This window comes from Crotalus tigris, unplaced genomic scaffold (genome assembly GCF_016545835.1).
Source record: "Crotalus tigris isolate CLP2741 ecotype Arizona unplaced genomic scaffold, ASM1654583v1 scf7180000024437.13266115, whole genome shotgun sequence".
Classification (NCBI taxonomy): Eukaryota; Metazoa; Chordata; class Lepidosauria; order Squamata; family Viperidae; genus Crotalus; species Crotalus tigris.
The window spans coordinates 11,957,021-11,975,127 of NW_024100606.1; the positions used below are offsets into that span (position 1 = coordinate 11,957,021).

At 38.4% G+C, this 18,107-nt stretch overlaps 1 protein-coding gene across 3 annotated transcripts in view; it reads left to right on the forward strand.

The window, feature by feature from the left end:
- Positions 1–15,544, forward strand: part of FAM171A1 (family with sequence similarity 171 member A1) — a 118,673-nt gene extending 103,129 nt beyond the window's left edge. For all 3 annotated transcript variants that reach the window (XM_039331534.1, XM_039331535.1, XM_039331536.1), the window contains 3 exons: positions 9,538–9,654; positions 11,274–11,388; positions 12,778–15,544. In XM_039331534.1, coding sequence (XP_039187468.1) covers positions 9,538–9,654; positions 11,274–11,388; positions 12,778–14,461 — 1,916 coding nt within the window. In that variant the 3' untranslated portion in view covers positions 14,462–15,544. The remainder of the gene's footprint in view (positions 1–9,537; positions 9,655–11,273; positions 11,389–12,777) is intronic.
- The last annotated feature ends 2,563 nt before the right edge of the window (positions 15,545–18,107 follow it).

Consider the following 18,107-nt stretch of genomic DNA (forward strand, 5'->3'; position numbering starts at 1 on the left):
ACACATACTGAACAAATCCTAATGCAATCATCCATCAATTAGCTTGTGATGTTGATAGATGAATAGAGAAGGGAAGTAGTAGTTTGAGGGCTTTTCCAAAATTTAGTTGAAGTTCAGAAGCTTCAGTAATTTCTTACATGTAACAAATGTTGCTTTTTTTTTTTGCCTGAACTCCATTTCCTCTTCCTGTCGAAAAAGCTTTGCTGTGTTTATTTTGGATCACACGCAAGCTATTGAAACAATGGATCATTCCAGATTTGCTCTTTGTTTTTCATCCTGAGTAATTTTATGCCAACATAAAATAGAAGAGGGGTGGTTAGGGTCCTAGATTGACATCAGGACTCAGGTTCCAATCCATACACAACCATAGAAGCTCACTAGGTGACTTTGGGTCAGCTATTCTCTCTCGGTCCACCACCAGACTCACAGATTATTGCTGTGGGGAAAAAAGCAGAAGGAACATTAGCTAAACTGCCTGGAGCTCCTGAAGGAAAGGTAGGATCTAAACTGGATGAATAGATGCACAGATATAGTATAGATGTGCAGGTATAGTATAGATGGTACCTGGCTCAATAGTAGTAACTGTGAGAAGGATCTTGGAGTCCTAGTGGACAAAAATATAAGCCAGCAGTGTGCTGCAGCTGCCAGAAAAGCCAAAACAGTTCTAGGCTGCATTAATAGAGGGATAGAATCAAGATCACGTAAAGTGTTAATACCACTTTATAATGCCTTGGTAAGGCCACATTTGGAATACTGCATCCAGTTTTGGTCACCATATTATAACAAAGATGTTGAGACTCTGGAAATAATACAGAGAAGAGCAACAAAGATTAGAGGGGTCTAGAGGCTAAAACATATAAAGAACGGTTGCTGTAATTGGATATGTCTAGTTTAATGAAGAGAAGGACTAGGGGTGACATGATAGCAGTGTTCCAATATTTAAGGGGCTGCCACAAAGAAGAGGGAATCAAACTATTCTCCAGAGCATCTGAATGGAGAACAAGAAGCAATGGGTGAAAACCAATTGAAGGAGAGAACCAACTTAGAACTAATGAGAAATTTCCTGACTGTTAGAACAATTAATCAGTGGAATGACTTGCCTCCAGAAGTTGTGGGTGCTCCAACACTTGAGGTTTTTAAGAAAAGATTGTACAACCATCTGTCTGAAATGGTATAAAGCAGATATGTCAAACTCACGCGTCACGTGACATCATGCAACATATCATGACCTTTTCCCCATTGCCGGCATGCCGGTTTTGGTATGCATCCGGCCCTTGGGCCAGCAGTTTAACATGCCTGGTATAGAGCTTCCTGCCTGAGCAGGGGGTTGGATTAGAAGACCTCCAAGGTATCTGCCAATTCTATTATTTTGTAAATTCAGATGAAAGGAAACACAAGGAAAAGAACTTCATAGTATAATTCCACCATTGTATCTCCTATTTTTTAAAAAAGATTTAAGTATAATTTTCCAAATGTGCCTACTCTTGGCCTAGTTGAACTTTTGAATTTTAGCCAGCTCTGGAACTACAAAGCATTGTTTCCTACTGCCTAGGAGACAGGAGATGGACCCAGATAGTAATAAGATAGTGTTTTGGTGAAGAAGTTCTTCTTCTTATAGAATTACCTTATTTATGTGCAAAACTGATCCCCTGAAGACAGAACGATCCACCTCATTTCAGAGTAGAGACCCAAATCAGAAACTATTTTTCCCAGTGAGAGATCTTGTCTCTGCATCACAAGGAAATATCTTTTCTTAAAAACTGGGCATCAGTTTCAGTTTTCCCAAGGACAGTAGATAGCAATGTTTGCCTTCCTTGTCAACAAGAGAAGGAATTTCCAGTTTAAATGAGAAACAGTTTCTGATGTGCCACACTTAACTGGCTCTAATGTATTACCATGCATCTTGGACAGACTTTTTTTTTTTTTTGCTGGCAAATTAGCCATTGTAATCCACTTGGAGCAGACAACGTATTAATTCAGAATGACTGTGGTATTTGAGCTACAAATGAACAGATGGGCATACTTTTAGTTTTATCTCTGGTTATTTTGTATGGGTATTAGTCTTTTACACCTTGCATTGGCTCAATATGTTTGGAATTAAAATTCAAAAACAGTGAAATTGTCATGGTTCCGACAGACAGAGATGAATAAAGCAGAACTTCAAGGTTTGCAAATTCCCCAAAGAACATGTTTATTAGTTACAAAGTATCAGCATATCAAAAGTGAAACCAAGTCTGGATATTTGACATTCTAATGTGAGCAGTTGTTGATTCAGTAATGAGTGTATATAAAACCTATCAACAAAAACCATTCTCAAATTCAATGTTAAACTACAAAATTGTAGAATATGGGAGGATGTGAACTTGAGACCTCCTTGATTTTTTGGAAGAACTAACTATACTGTATATATAAAAAAACATTTTCTCACACATACAAATATCTGTGTCACAGATACACAGCTGAGATCTTGGGGACCACATGTGATACCCAGTATGAATTGTCCCTATATTATATTTCCAGTGGAACAGAAGGAGAAATTAAATTAAATCATTGACTGGGACTAATTATATGATTCACATTTAATTAAATTTTAATGCATATGACATGAAGTTAAATGTAGTGTTGTCTTGGCACTATCTGGCCTTTGAGTGACATGCCTTCACCAGATAAAAAAAGAATTTGATTTTATTTCATGTAGATTTGAATATGGATGTTAAAAGCCTTTATTTCTTTTAAATGTATGCATCTTTTAAATTTTCCCTTCTTGTTATTCTCTCTCTCTCTCTCTCTCTCTCTCTCTCTCTCTCTCTCTCTCTCTCTCTCTCTCTCTCTCTCACACACACACACACACACACACACACACACACACACACACACTTAACAGTTTTATGTAGCACCCTGGGAAGTCAGCCATTTGTGGTTTCTTAGCGCACGTAATGATAGCTGCTGCTTCTTCTTGCCTTTAAGTTCTTAATAAGAATTTCTAATGCAGGTTAAAATAATTCCTAATAAAAAGCATTAAATAAATTATGACTCCCTTTAACTTGACATAGTTCCCTTATGTTAAGATGGATACATTTGATTGATTCAGAGAAGGGGTATAATAACATTGCTGCTGGTGATATCTACCTGTAGTTGTCCAAGTTGTGTTTGTAGTTCTTCCAGTTTTTAACTTTGATAGTAAGATTAAAATCTTGGGAGTACTGATTTGAAAGCTAGGGAACCTGCTTGTTTAGAGAGAGCTGTAGGGGTAGAAAAGACACATGCATGGATGGTGTGGATCAGTTTCCCTTCAGAAACACTTGCTCTTGACTCTCTTCAGCCTGAAATCTTCATGTATTCCTATATACTCATGCATGCAAGATTGTGGAATTAGTATACTGTGGGGTATAGTGAAAGAATAGTGAAAGAAGACAACAAAAATATTCTGGGTGAAAAATTCAACAACCTATTGTTTTTCATTGTTTAAGGTTAACTTATAGCTATAGGCAAAAGAGCTTAGTTTTATGCCAAGCAAAAGTATTATAGTTAACAGAATGCTACTAAATTGCTTTTTCTCTTCCCATCATTGTTTTTCAAGCTACAGAGAGGAAGTTGATAGTTCAAAGTTCATAGCTTTATAATATTGAGACAGGGAGATATGTTTAATTTTAAGATTGCTGATACCTTATTTTAGACATCCTTTTTTACCTTGTTATTGTTAAATATTTTTCTCGGAAAGGAAATATATCCTGTCCTCTACAAAAATCATAGGTCTTAACTGCTTCCAAAGAACTTGCTGTTTCCTTGTTGCTATAGGAATAGGAGCCATCAAAAATAGTTTTTGTAAACCATCAGGAACAGCTATATAGTATATTTGATGCAAATGTAATTGCATGACATTGTAGCATAGAGAAGGAAAAATCTGCTTTACTATATTATGTTGAAAATCTATTTAAAAAGCAATTAAAAGCAAGATATAGATACATCAGACAGCTTTACTAGACTACAACTATAAAAATGAGCTGCATGAAACATTTGCAGCTAGTTTACAATACTTTTAAACCATACTGTGCTTGCTAAGCCATATTGAGTATGATCCAATCTTGTAATGACGCAATGTGAAAATTAATATTACGACTCAAGCATTAAGTAAACTTAGTAAGCCGAGCAGTGGAGGACAGAAAACACAAGCATTAAGATTTCTTCTGCAATATAGATAGACAGCAAATAAATTTAGCAAATAAATATGTTACAAACCTGCAACCCTGGAATGGCAACTGCGTTGTGGTTAGGAGAAACCAGTTCTTGTCTGTAATCCAGTCAGGAAGAACTACAGGGGATGGTAAGCATTTTTTCACTGCCTCAATATCAATGGAGTTTAAGAACTCAGTTCAGTACTCCCATGGTTTTTTTTTTAATCTGAACACTAGAACAGAACATTAGAATAACAGAGTTGGAAGAAACTTATTCTAGTCCAACCCTGTGCTCAGGCAGGAGACCCTATATCATTTCACACATTTTAAATCAGATTTAATTATATGTGTGTGTGTGTGTGTATTTCTCAACCTAACTTAAACCTAAAAAAATCCTTATTGCACCAATTTTGATATGAATAACTCAGTAAAACAGTTTTAAAAGGTAAAAATTATTTCATTAACTAGGAGGATGTTTTCATAGAAGATCAGTTTAAGGTAGCACAATAGATGGAACTGTTTGACTCTGAAATGCTAGAGCTTGTCAACTTAGTTAGCCACAGCTGGTCTGCCCCATTTAAAGAAATGATGAAAGTTATACAAGAATATCTGGAGGGGCACATGTCGTCCGCCTTTGAGACAAACAGAAGACGGTACCGTACCCTTACCAGATTATTTCCCCATCTTGTCAAACAATATTGTCTTATTTTGACAGTAGCCTTCCTTGCTTTCAGACAAAAGGCTTTCAGACGTTGCTCACTTCTCAGCCTTTTTCAACCCAAAGACTGTGTATGGTTTCACCATGATGTCCTATAACTCTGGAGCTGCGGTTTCCCATTCTTTTGCTGAAAGCAGGATGTGCTTTGCATTTTCAGCCATGCTGTTTAGTACTGTTTGTTTTTTATAAATGTACCCATAACATTATTCTTGAATATTATTCATAAAGTGCAACACCTTCAAACGCTTGGATAAATGTTTTTTTTTTTCACAACAAAATCAACCTGTATGTTTTATGCCAGCCATGAAGCAGCCTTCTTTGGTGTCATGTATTTTGTGAGTTCTAGCTACCTTTTCATTATTATGAAAGGAAGTTTGGGAGGGGGGATTAAAGAAAGGAAGCTACCTATGCGTATAATGTGCTTTCTCTCTGTCCTTCAGATGTAATTAGAATTGCTAAGTGCAGGGACAGACATGTTCTTTTGTTCAGTATTAGACAGGCAGTTTACACATACAACAGGAAATGACAAGCAGAAACAAAAGAGCAAAGTTCAACTTGGATTTTAGTAATAAATCAAAGGACTATCTTTGGGAACAATTTTTCCTTGGGGACTGCATACAAATATTCATTTTTTACTTATCAGTGTCCCTGAATATCCAGAATAGTGTTTCTTTTATAAAACAGTAGCTAGCTGAAGGGAAAACTGCAGCTGGCTGGAAGTCCTGCAAAAAAACATCCAACAGTTGGGGAAAGTGAGGAGGATGTGACTCCTGATAAAATTATATTTATTTAAACTGTTGCCTGCTAACTTTAAAACAATGTCCAGAGCCCCTATATCAGTCTTCCCAATCTGCTGCTTTTTACATATGTTGGACTACAGTTCCCTTGATACTGAATCAGCAAAGTACACTAGGAAAAATGAGAGTTTTTATGGTCTCAAATACTTTGATTGTAGTTTTAATTCTATAAGAAAAAGTAGAAGTTCATATCAAAACATTGGAGCAATTGTATACTCTGGAAGATTTGGTGCATTTGCTTTACAGACCATCTCCAGATGTGTGTGTCTGCACAGACACTTTGCTTCACTCCAGCAGAACTGTTGTTTAAACAAGTGCAAGCATGCCTAGATCTGGGAAGACCTCTGAACAGCAAAGATTCAAGTTAATTACTGTTCATCACTTTAAGGAGGGACACAGCTTTACTGTCTTATCATCAAAGTGACCAGTACTTAGATCATGGTGTATCTAAGAGCTGCCATTCCAAACAAGTCTATATGTGGAAAGATAGAAACCTATGTTGTGCATAGCTTTCCCTTTGAATGAAAAGTCTCCAGGTACAAGCACAGGGTACCTTTGGCTAATTAAAGGCATTTCCATTCACCTACGGTGTTCAGAATTGTATTCATGGTGCCCCCTCGCTGTTCCAATGGCTGGAGAACATAGGGAAGGAGAAGGATAGGAAGGCAAATGCTGGTGAGCAGTCTTTCCCCATCTTCTTCATTTCTTCACTTTGTTTACTTTGCAGAAAAGAACAAAAATACAAGTCACCATCTTTTCTCCAATTACTTCCAAAGGTCAGGGGATTATGGCAAGGTTCTGTAGGTCCTTAGCTTTGTCTACGAGTAAATCCAAAGAACTGGGAGGCACCAACCTCTCTCAGTAGTCTTTACTTCCAGAACAGATCGTGCAAAACTATGTGTGCTGCATTTTCTTTGAAACAGCAAGTTGAGAAAGTTTGTGAAGTCTTCTGGAAGTCCTATAGCATTGTGGAGATTCCAGATTAGCATTGTCTTTATGTGTGGAAGGGGTTAAGTCAGCCCTGCAAAAAGATTTAGAAACATTCTATACCAAAACCATGCAAGGAGATTCCTCAATAACTCTGCTTTACATCGACTCATCTTGTCCAATCAGGCAGGGTGGATATGTTGCAGATCTCATCCATAAAAAAGTTTTGATTGACGGGATCCAGGAAGAGAACTTTCTCTGTTGTTGCCCCTGTGCTTTAGAAGTCTCGCTCCCAAAGGTGAGGCAGCACTTCCTCCTTCTGGCCTTCTGAAAGAATGTCTAGGCCTGACAGCCAATTCAAAGGGGGGGGGGGCAAATGGCTGTCCAGTCTCTTCTTAAAAACTTCCAGTGTTGGAGCAGGTTGTTTTAACTGTCAGGAAGTTTCTCCTTAGTTCTAGGTTGCTTCTCTCTTTGGTTAGTTTCCACCCGTTGCTTCTTGTCCTGCCTTCAGGCACCTTGGAGAATAGCTTGACTCCCTCTTCTTTGTGGCAGCCCCTGAGATATTCGAACATTGCTATCATGTCCCCCCTCGTCCTTCTCTTCGTTAAACTATACAGTACATACCCAATTCCAGCAACCGTTCCTTATATGTTTTAGCCTCCAATCCCCTAATCATCTTTGTTGCTCTTCTCTGTACTCTTTCTAGAGTCTCAACATCTTTTTTACATCGTGGTGACCAAAACTGGATGCAGTAGTCCAAGTGTGGCCTTACCAAGGCATTGAAGAGTGGTATTAATACTTCACGTGATCTTGATTCTATCCCTCTGTTAATGCAGCCTAGCACTGTGTTGGCCTTTTTGGCAGCTGCAGCACACTGCTGGCTCATATTTAAGTGATTGTCTACTAGGACTCCGAGATCCCTCTCACAGTTACTACTATTGAGCAAGGTGCACCCTATACTATATTTGTACATTTGGTTTTTCTTGCCTAAATGTAGAACCTTACTTTTTTCACCATTGAATTTTGTTAGATAGCGCTCAGTATTCAAGTCTGTCCAGATCCTCCTGTATCTTAAGCCTGTCTTCTGGAGTGTTAGCTATTTCTGCCAGCTGCAAATTTGATGAGTTTCCCATCTATCCCCTCGTCCAAATCGTTGATGAAGATGTTGAAAAGCACTGGGCCCAGAACAGAGCTCTGGGGCACCCCACTACACACTTCCCTTCATGTAGATGCGGTTCCATTGAGGATCACATGCTGAGTTCGGTCAATCAGCCAGCTATGAATCCATCTGGTGGTGATGGATTGTACACCACCCAGAGTCACATAGATGAAATAGGCAGTGAAAAAATTAGATGATAGATAGATAGACAGACAGACAGACAGACAGACAGACAGACAGACAGACAGACAGATCGATCAGTGCAGGCTGTGTGCATACACAGTTTTGTTCTCCACACTGCTTGCAGTCCTCAGTGTATGCCTCTGCCAGTCAGTCTCTTGCTCTGCTAATAGTGGCATAGCCTCTCTCCTAAACCATAGGAGCAGCTGATGTCTTCCAGATGTGTAGGGGCTGCAACTATCACTGACCCTGGCCATTTTTCAGGTAGCTGGGAATTCTGGGGAGGTGCAGATCCAACACATATGTAAGATATTAGGTTGGGGAAAGCTGCAAAATGCCATGGGATCTGAGACTCCGAAGCATAAGGGGTTTTTAATAAGTTCATGCCTCCTCTCAGATTGCACTAATTAAAGAAGACAGGCTTATCTGCTTTTGACTTCTAACTCCATGTGGCATAACTTACAATCACTGAAGGAAAAATTCTTTTGATAAAATAGAGGTGATCCTAAATTTTGGCTAGGTTGTATCCTGTGCATTTATGTGTTGCTTGTACTACTTGTGTATTAAAACTATTAAGAAAGTCAAAATAGAGATATTGTTTTTTTAAAGATCAATCTGTTCTTTATAGAAAGGCTTTATCTGCCTCAGGTTGGGAAGAAATGTGTTGAAATGCCCATCCACCCCCCACCCCCACACACGTCTTCACCCCCTCCAAAAAGAGGGAAGAATGCTTTTAAAGAGACATGGGTATTGTTTGTTCTGAAATTTGTATCGCTCTTTTTAGCTTGGAGAGATTTAGGCTTTGTATTTCCAAGTAACTCAAATATTTTTTGATAGTGTTAATTTACTAGAAATGCAGTTGTAAGACCAAGTTAAAAACTGTTTAAAATCTGACACTGGATCAGCCTTTTTTGTTCTCGGCATCCATAATACCACATAATTGTTACATGAATATTAGTTGGTCCACAGATTGAAACAAACTTAAATTTTAAGGATGTGAGATACCTTTTTCTGCCCCCCCTTTCAAATACTTCACTGTAGCACCCACTGCGAATCAGTAAAAAAAAACTATTAGCATTTAATTAATAGAGGATGCTATACAGATAGTCCTTGACTTACGACCATAATTGAGCTCAAAATTTCTGTTGCTAAGTGAGACACTTCTTGCAACAGTTGTTAAGTGACTCACTATAGTTGCTAAGTTAATAACACAGTCGTTAAGTGAATCTGGCTTACCCATTGACTTTGCTTGTCAGAAGATTGCAAAAGATGATCACATGACCCTGGAATACTGCAACCATTATAAATATGAATCAGTTGCCAAGGGGCTGAATTTTGATCATGTGACCATGGGGATAATCAAACGGTTATAAGTATGAAACCGATCATAAGTCACTTTTTTCAATGCCATTGTAACTTCGAATGATCACCAAATGAACTGTTGTAAGTTGAGGACTTTTTGTACTGATATTGAATGTCTGCATCTGAAAATCAGTTTATACTGTAATAGTTATATAGTTTTGTTTTTTGTTCTCTTCTATTTTATATAGCATTTTACAAATTTCTTTACATGTTTTATAGGGACGTGGTTAAAAAGCAATTTAGGCACTATTGAACAAGAAGGAAATGGATTGACCTGGACCTATATTGCCTCCCAGCTTGGATATTGGGTTGCAGCCATGTCACCCACAAATCCAGGTAAGACTGATCTTGTATTTGCCCCAGTATAAATTATATAGCATTGGGAAAGTATAAAGAAGTTTCACTATAGATTTTATCTCTTCCCCATTTTATCCTCTAGCTCTTCAAAATGGAGAGTGCGGGGGTCTTTAGACCATTAGGGGTAGTGTCATACCCCATATAAGGGAATTGCTTAAAATGGGAAAAAAGGAATCCTACACCATGTACCAAAAGCACTATTATTGGCAGTTTCTTTCTCTTTTTCAACCCTGCAAGACATAGCCTAGTATGCTCAGAAAATACTTTTTTGCTAGAACTTTTCAGAACACTGAAGGACAGTGGTGAAGGGAAAGATCCATTTTAAAACTTGACATTAGTCCACAGTAAGTTTTATATTATTCAGTACTATGTTTAAATAAGGTATGCATTTCAGAATAACATTTTATTGATATATTCAGGAATTCTGAAAAGAGACCTTAAAGTACTTCAATAGATTTTTTTTTAAAGAGTTTTAGCCTTAAAGAGGCTAAATATGCTGCATCCATTTAGGTCACTAATCGTTGTATTTTGGATGTCTGTAAAGCTAGTGGGATAATTTCCAAACAGTTGTAGGATAATCCTCAAATTACATCACTGTTACAATATGTAGCATGTATGATTTCGGAAAATAATAGCATATGTAGGATTTATATCCTTCCTGACATAAATAGAATGATTTTTCATTTAATTGCATGTACAACCCAAAATGGTTACTACCTCTGATATATGATCAATTGTAGTCTTGATTTACACATAGAATGAGCTAGGAATAAAGTAAAAATTATAAAGTGGGAAATGGATTATATCCCAGGTCAGACCTTCAATGATGGATCCAAATTACAGTTTTAATGACTCTACTCAAGTAAATAAATAAGTAAATCCTAGTTAGAACATGACTCAAACGAAGGAACTTATGATTTCCTTGATGCACTAATCAGGTAGAAACCCTTGCTTGCACATGCAGAGAACACTGCTATCTTCCCAGCCTATGCACAGGTTGGAAAAGTGCTTCCCATTTGACTACCTGACATGGCTGTGTGTACAGACCAAACAGTCAGGGAAATCCTGTAAATTTCCTAACTCACCTTTGTGCAGTTTCTGACAATTATAGAATCTGAGGAAATTCACCAACCATGCTAAGTGAGATTGCAGTTACCAAGTGCATTGGCTGACTTTTGCCCTGTTGCTTCATTCATTCTGTAGGCAAGTCATCTCCACATAGATGCTGCTGCTCCAGGTTGCAATCCAGACAATAGCACTGGCCTATTGTTTTGGTTGGTTCTCCTAATCAAATAACTTGTGTCAAAGTGCTGTGAACTGCACTTTATTTATTCACGGTGTCTTCAGTACAGGCCTGTTCTGGATACTCTGAGTAATTCAAATCACTGACATCCCTCAGCTCTGGAAACCTTTGTAATCAGGACTGCTGCCTGATATCATCAGAAAACACTGCTAGAAGTGGATCAGGGCACATCAGATGATACTCTGCGGCAAGGGGTTGTGTTGAGAGATAGCCTGTGACTAAATATACACTAAAATGGGTTAGAAAGCTTTGACTTACCTGTCCTCGGAATTTTAATTTTTTCCCCATCTTGTAGGTCTCATTGTAGCGAAGGACTTCACTACTTACCACACAGTGTTCCTTTTGGCAATTCTAGGAGGAATAGCTCTTATACTACTTGTTCTGCTGTGCCTCCTTTTATACTATTGCAGGTAAAATGTCTCATTTTTATAGTTAATTATATTTATAGAGTGGGTCGGCGTAAAAGATATGAATGGAAGGAAAAGAGACCAAATTATTTTCTATCACGTCTTTTGAGGAACACTTTCATTTTTGTATAAGTACATCTTTAGCAAGCCTTCCATGGATTCATAATTTCCATAAGTGAACAGTATCTTTGGATTCTACCTATTAGTGTAAACAGGCTACCTGAAGATTGTATGTGAGCTGCCCACAAACCTGTGCCATTGAAATATGTTGACTACTGGTCTCTTGCTATGGCACCAGACTAAGAAAAATTCTTTATGTGGACTTGCATTTATTCTTATTATATTTAGTACTTTCAGAATTAATGGTCTTATAAGTACCCTTTGAGAAATGAAATAATATTACAAATGTTAGCATTTAAGCTAAAGTAGATCTTTATATTAAGATTCCTCTGAAAACAGAAAACAAACAAAAATAGTATGGGTGATGCAGCTCATATTAATTTTTCTATTTGCTTCTGGAATATAGAGTAATCTAATTTCAAACTTGGAGCTACCAATAATAGTTTATGAAACGGGGGCATTTTTAAAACTGAGGAAAAGAAATTTTCTCTCATTCCAGCACAGTGAATGTAATCTATAAAGCAAGACTATTAACATTATTTTTTCTTTCTTTCTTAAATATTTCCTTGAGTATCCCAAAGGTGATTTTTAAAGAGACAACTGGATTTTCTTGTTTTTCTTTGAAGACGTTTCACTTCTCATCCAAGAAGCTTCTTCAGCTCTGACTGGATGGTGGGGAAAGAAGGACAGCATTCATTGCAGACAGCTGGTTTTGTGCATTATTTTAGAGAGACATTGAGGCCACTTGGACATTTATCTATGTCCTCAGGGTCACCTGAATAGAGCAAATGGATTTTATTGAAAAAGCAAAATAACAGAAAGAGTGGCAAAATAGAATTTCCATTGAGGATTGAACCGCAGAACATTTAGTTTGGATTGCAAAATAAAATCAGGGGATATTAATTTGCTTGAGCCTCTTAACAACTTGCAATAGCTTTCTTTACCTCAGCACTCTCCACTAGCAATGGCCCACAATTCCCATAACGTATACCCACTCATCCTGGGCAGCCAGGTTTATAATAATTGAAAGAGAGCATAGATGTTTGAATACCTAAGTATTCACTAGACCAGGGGTAGAGAACCTTGGCTCTTTTATCACTTGTGGACTTCAATACCAGAATTCCTGAACTAGTCATGCTGACTCAGGAATTCTGGGAGTTGAAGTCCACAAGTCATAAAAGAGCCAAGGTTCCCTATCCCTGCACTAGACCATTCTTTTGCTGCAAGTCCCTTTAAAATGAACTCTTTTTCTATTCCTTTTTTTAACATTAGGAGAAAGTGTTTGAAGCCGCGTCAACATCATAAGAAACTACGGTTATCTTCAACACCCAGTGCTAAGAAGGATCAATCAACTTCTATGTCTCATCTCAATTTAGTATTTTCCCGACGTGAATCAGAATTTCCCGGTGGGCTCTCCATTACTGGCAACAGGCACCCAGAATCCTCTGGCCACAATGAACTAATAGTGGCTGTTCACTTGGACAAAGGATGTTCTGGAGAAGTAGATATGCATACCCCTATGCTGCAACATACTTATAGCACCTCACAGGAATTTAGCTCCAGAGAGGAATCGCTTTCCCATAAGGAAAATGACCGGAGCCGCATGTCTCTAGAGAATATAACATCTAATGACAGTCTGAAAAAAGACTATCTTCAATCATTGGATTCTTTTTCTATAAACCCAAGGAAGTCTCTGGAAATGATAGAAGGGTATGGTTCTCCTGACAAAGGGGACCATAGACACAGTTACAATACAATGTTAAGCCGGCCTTTATTTGAGAAGCAAGAGCAAATATCTATGAATCATATTTCTACAGGGAGTAAATATAATCTTCAGGAACAAGTGTATCCTATCCCTTCAACCCCTGAAACGGAACTTCTAGATTGCAGGTCCTCTGAATGTATGATGTCTCGTTCTGTTGACCATCTTGAAAGACCCACTTCTTTTCCTCGACCGGGTCATCTGGTCTGCTGTAATTCTGTCGATCAGGTTAATGATGGTGTTTACAGAAAAGTATTGCCCACATTAGTCATTCCTGGTCATTATATGAAACTTCCAGGAGAACATCCTTATATTAGCCAGCCTCTCTCTACTGATCAACAAGTAGATATAGAAAGGCTCCAGGCTGAACTATCCAGCCCTCGTTCTCAGCTTTACCCACATTCTCAGCAACAGATGCAGCCACAACAGCTAACTGCTCAAGCAGTATCCCAGCAACATTTACAAGAAGCTGGTGCAGGTGACTGGAAACCACAGAATGTTGCAATGTCTGAATCAGTATCCATTCCAGCATCCCTCAATGATGCCTCCCTGGCACAAATGAATAGTGAAGTTCAGCTTCTTACTGAAAAAGCTCTAATGGAGTTAGGTGAAGGAAAGCCTTTACCTCATCCTCGGGCATGGTTTGTTTCTTTGGATGGGCGTTCCAATGCTCATGTTAGGCATTCCTACATTGATCTTCAAAGAGCTGGAAGGAATGGAAGCAATGATGTCAGCCTGGATTCTGGGGTTGACATGAATGAGCCAAAATCTGCCCGAAAGGGAAGGGCAGATCACTTACAACAAACTCACCAGCAAGCGCAGGTACACCCACAGAAAGAGCAGAAAATTCCAGAGAGTAGCACTTACACCCAGCTTGTTTATTTGGAGGAAGTGGACCAAAGTGGCAGTGAATGTGGAACTGCAGTTTGTAGTCCTGAAGATAATACTCCAAGATGTGTGTTGGAGGGAGGGAGCAGAAGAACAGGTGGCCAATTGCCCAGCCTGGAAGAAGAAACAATAAAAAGAACTGTAGAAAGTTCACCAGAGCCTTTAACAAGTCCAGAACATAAAATGACTGAACACAGTGAAGCTGATGATGATGATGATAATGACGATGATGATCAAGGGGAAGACAAAAAGAGTCCTTGGCAAAAGCGAGAAGAAAGACCACTCATGGCATTCAACTTGAAGTAATTTCTGTTAGATCTTACCTTTTCCCCCAGGAGAATATATAGTTGCCAAATATTTTTGTTTGTTTATATTGACGAAAGAAAAAAAATGAAATTATCTTTGTGGTGGATTACAACTGAAAAGATTCACTCAAGATAATTTTTTGCAAACTCAGCTAATTATTTTGCAAAGTCTGTATGAAACTGTGACTTTGAATTCCATTTACTTGATATTGGCCATCAAGGACATTTGGATATTTTGACATGTGGTATGGCAGATTATAACCTCAGATTTTCCTGAAAAAAGGGATCTATGTGAAACTTTATTATTATAATTTCTTAATTCAAATGTATCATAATGATGCTACTGAAAGGGTATCTTTAAATAGAGTTCAACACTTGTCATCTACAGATATGCATTATTTCAAAGGAAGGCTATGCACTGCTGCTTTTTAATAATCTTGTTTTTGCTTTAACATACTTATTTACAAGGTAGTTCCAAAATATTGCCTATCTTTAGTCTGCCTAACCACCGAGTCTTTTGACATGAAACTTGACAAGCTTTTCTTGGTATCTGAAGAACCTTTTGTGAAACCAAACTGGTTTTTTAAAGTCAGCTTTGATTCCTCCAGCCCCCATTCTAAGTGCCTTTTTTACAGGAACAATGAACAGTCTCTTCTTTTGCTAGTGACTTGAATAATCAGATTTTCTAACACAAAAAAAATTCTGAAACCGTATCTGTTCTTTAATTTGCATGCTATCAAATGTCTCTGCTGAATGACTCTTTATTTCAAAACAGTGTATTCGCTAGTTTTGGTGTGTGCTGTGAATTCTGTTTAGCAAGGGTAGACTATAGGACATCTTTGAAAAACCCCAACGTAGCCAAAATAGTTTCACTGATTGTATATATGATGTATATAGTTTCAAGGAACATGGATTTTGGACCAAGCAAGCGGACTGAATGTGTCCTAAAAATGTCAGGCAGAATTGTTATAAACTATCCAAAAGTGCCAGATAGATTTCTGTGCTTTTTCTTTATAAAACTGCTTGGTTATCCAAAAATTATAATTCAAAAATAAAGTTTTTGAAAACTCAGGACTCTTTAAAATTCCTCTTTGAAGTCATAGCATTATTATTTGAGAGATAACATAGTGAGTATGCAATAAGTTATGGTTAATTTACTGATATCCTATGAATATTATGAATTATTAGATAAATTTATAGAATTAATTAATATTCAAACAAGGCAAGGCAGAACATTTGCATATTCCTACCTTTTCCTGCAATTTTCCACAGAATTAAAATTTTCAACTTTCCTGTTCCAATTAACACCAGTTAGTCTTCGAGGTATGACTTGGTCACTTATGGTGGTTCAAAGTTATGACAGACCTCCCGCCCACTCAAAACTACTTATGACCTTGTTTCAAAGTTATAGCAACTGCAGCGCTTTCTGCAGTCATTTGCCCTTATGACTAACTCCAGGGATGCTACAGCCTTCTCCACATCCCCACAGTGCCTCTGCCATTGTTCACTTTCACAGCCACTCTCAGGGATGCTGCAGTGCCCCCATTCCTCTGCCCTGCCCTTTCCCACCAACCCATCACACATCAGACATACCTTTTGTAGATCTCCCGATCTGATGTTGGGGAAGAAAGGCAAGCCACACATCCTTGGCCATGTGGTGGTGGCTCAGAAATGGCCACCATTTTGTCCTGCTTGTCAAAATTGCAGCTGTGGGACAAATTGCTTCATTTTGCTGCCGTAACGGGACCTGCACAGTAGTACAGAAATTTCTGAAAGATATAGAAAACTTCTGCAGTACTCTGCAGACTTGTTTAAGGCTGCAAAAGGTATGCCTCTGGGCCGCGTAGGGCAGCCCAGATGTGGCCTCCATTTTGTGCAGAAGGGCAAAAGTTCTAGAATCACACTATGTGGCTGAGGGACAAAGGGACCCATTCCACTTTGCAAATGTGATGTACACAGCCTTTCAGAAGCCTTTGAAGCAATCTGTTCCAGTGCCTTAGAAGGCCTTGAAGCTCTTCAGACCGTGAGGAGAAGGGTGGAATGGGAATCAGACCTAAGTCCTGTGGAAACCTGGTGGAGAAAGGAGATCTGTGGTGACCCAAGGGGTGAGAAGCAGAGCATGTGAGCTGTGGATGCCTTGACTAGTTTGGAGCAGGTAGGCCTGGGTCTGTGCTGGGCCTCCAAAAGGCCTCTCCTATCCCTGAGGCACTTGATGCTCAATTTAATAGCTGCATTAGAAAGAGCCTTGGAGTCATTAAACAAGGCTGTTTTGTTTAATGGCCATCACAATATGCAACCTTAATGGGCAAGGGCCATGAGGATCATATCTCAAGGACTACCTATATTTTGTGGCTAGAAGTATCTATGCCAGGGTAGAAAGTAGCCACCTAAACAAAATTTCACTAGGCATGCTATTTTGTGGGTAGATTTAACACATTGTCCATATAGGAAACAATGGCTTCTTTTAGATTAATTCAAATGGGGGTGAATTTATCAGGAATGTATGAATGGGGGCAGAGTGGAATCTACAAGATTTTAAAGCAAAAGAGCTGAAGGGAAAAACAACCTTTTTTCCATCCAACACAAGCGCTACCAAACTTCTCCGTGTTGTTGTTTTTTCTTAAACAGAAAAACTCCATATTATACCCAGCTACCCCTGACTATTGCAATAATAGTCAGGGAACCATTGTCAGCTGACAAAGCAGTTTGCTGGGTTGTAATCATAATTAATTCTTTGCCCTGATAGAAATTCTTGAGGCACAAGGAGAGTAGAAGTAAAAACACTACAAAGGAAGTATATATACTGTAGGCAGTGGTGGGATTCAGATATGTGAACCACCAGTTCTCTGTGTAGATGCTGCTTCCGGAAGTCCATTTTGCTTCCGGAAGTCCATTCTGCTTCCAGAAGTCCATTGTAAGTTCTTGATTTACAATCATTCATTTAGCAACTGCTCAAGATTACAATAGCTCTGTAAAAATTGATTTACACCAGTCCTAACACACAACCATCACAGCATCCTCACTTTCACGTGGTCAAAATTTGGGCACTTGGCACCAGCACGTATTTCTGGCATTTATAGCATTTCAAGGTTATGTGATCACCATTTGCAACCTTCCCAGCTGGCTTGTAACAAGCAAAATCAATTGGGGAAGCTGAATTTCTTCAATAACCACATGATTCACTTAATTACTGCAGTGATTCACTTAGAAACCATTGCAAAAGGATCATAATATTGAGTGCAACTCAACAACCTTGCCTGGCAACAGAAGTTCTAGTTTGAATTGTTGTATGTCCAGGATTACCTATATGTAAAAAAATCCTATCCAAGGGGAAGGTTGGCAGTCATGTCAAACGTATATATGAAAGGATGACATAATGTATAATCCACATCTCTCTGGTCTGAAAATTTAAGGAAGCTGGATTGTATATATCATTCTAGTCATAATGATGTCTATTATGGTTATAGTAAGCTATTCTGCCACAATGCCTTACACTAAGCTGTTTTCAGCTTGGGATGAATATGCTGTGCAAGGAAGATCAGTGAATGAACAAAAGTTTGTTTTAGCACCACTGGGCAACATTACATGTTACTTACGCAAATGTATATCTCCAAAATCAAAGTAATGTGTGAATGTAAGAAAGGAAA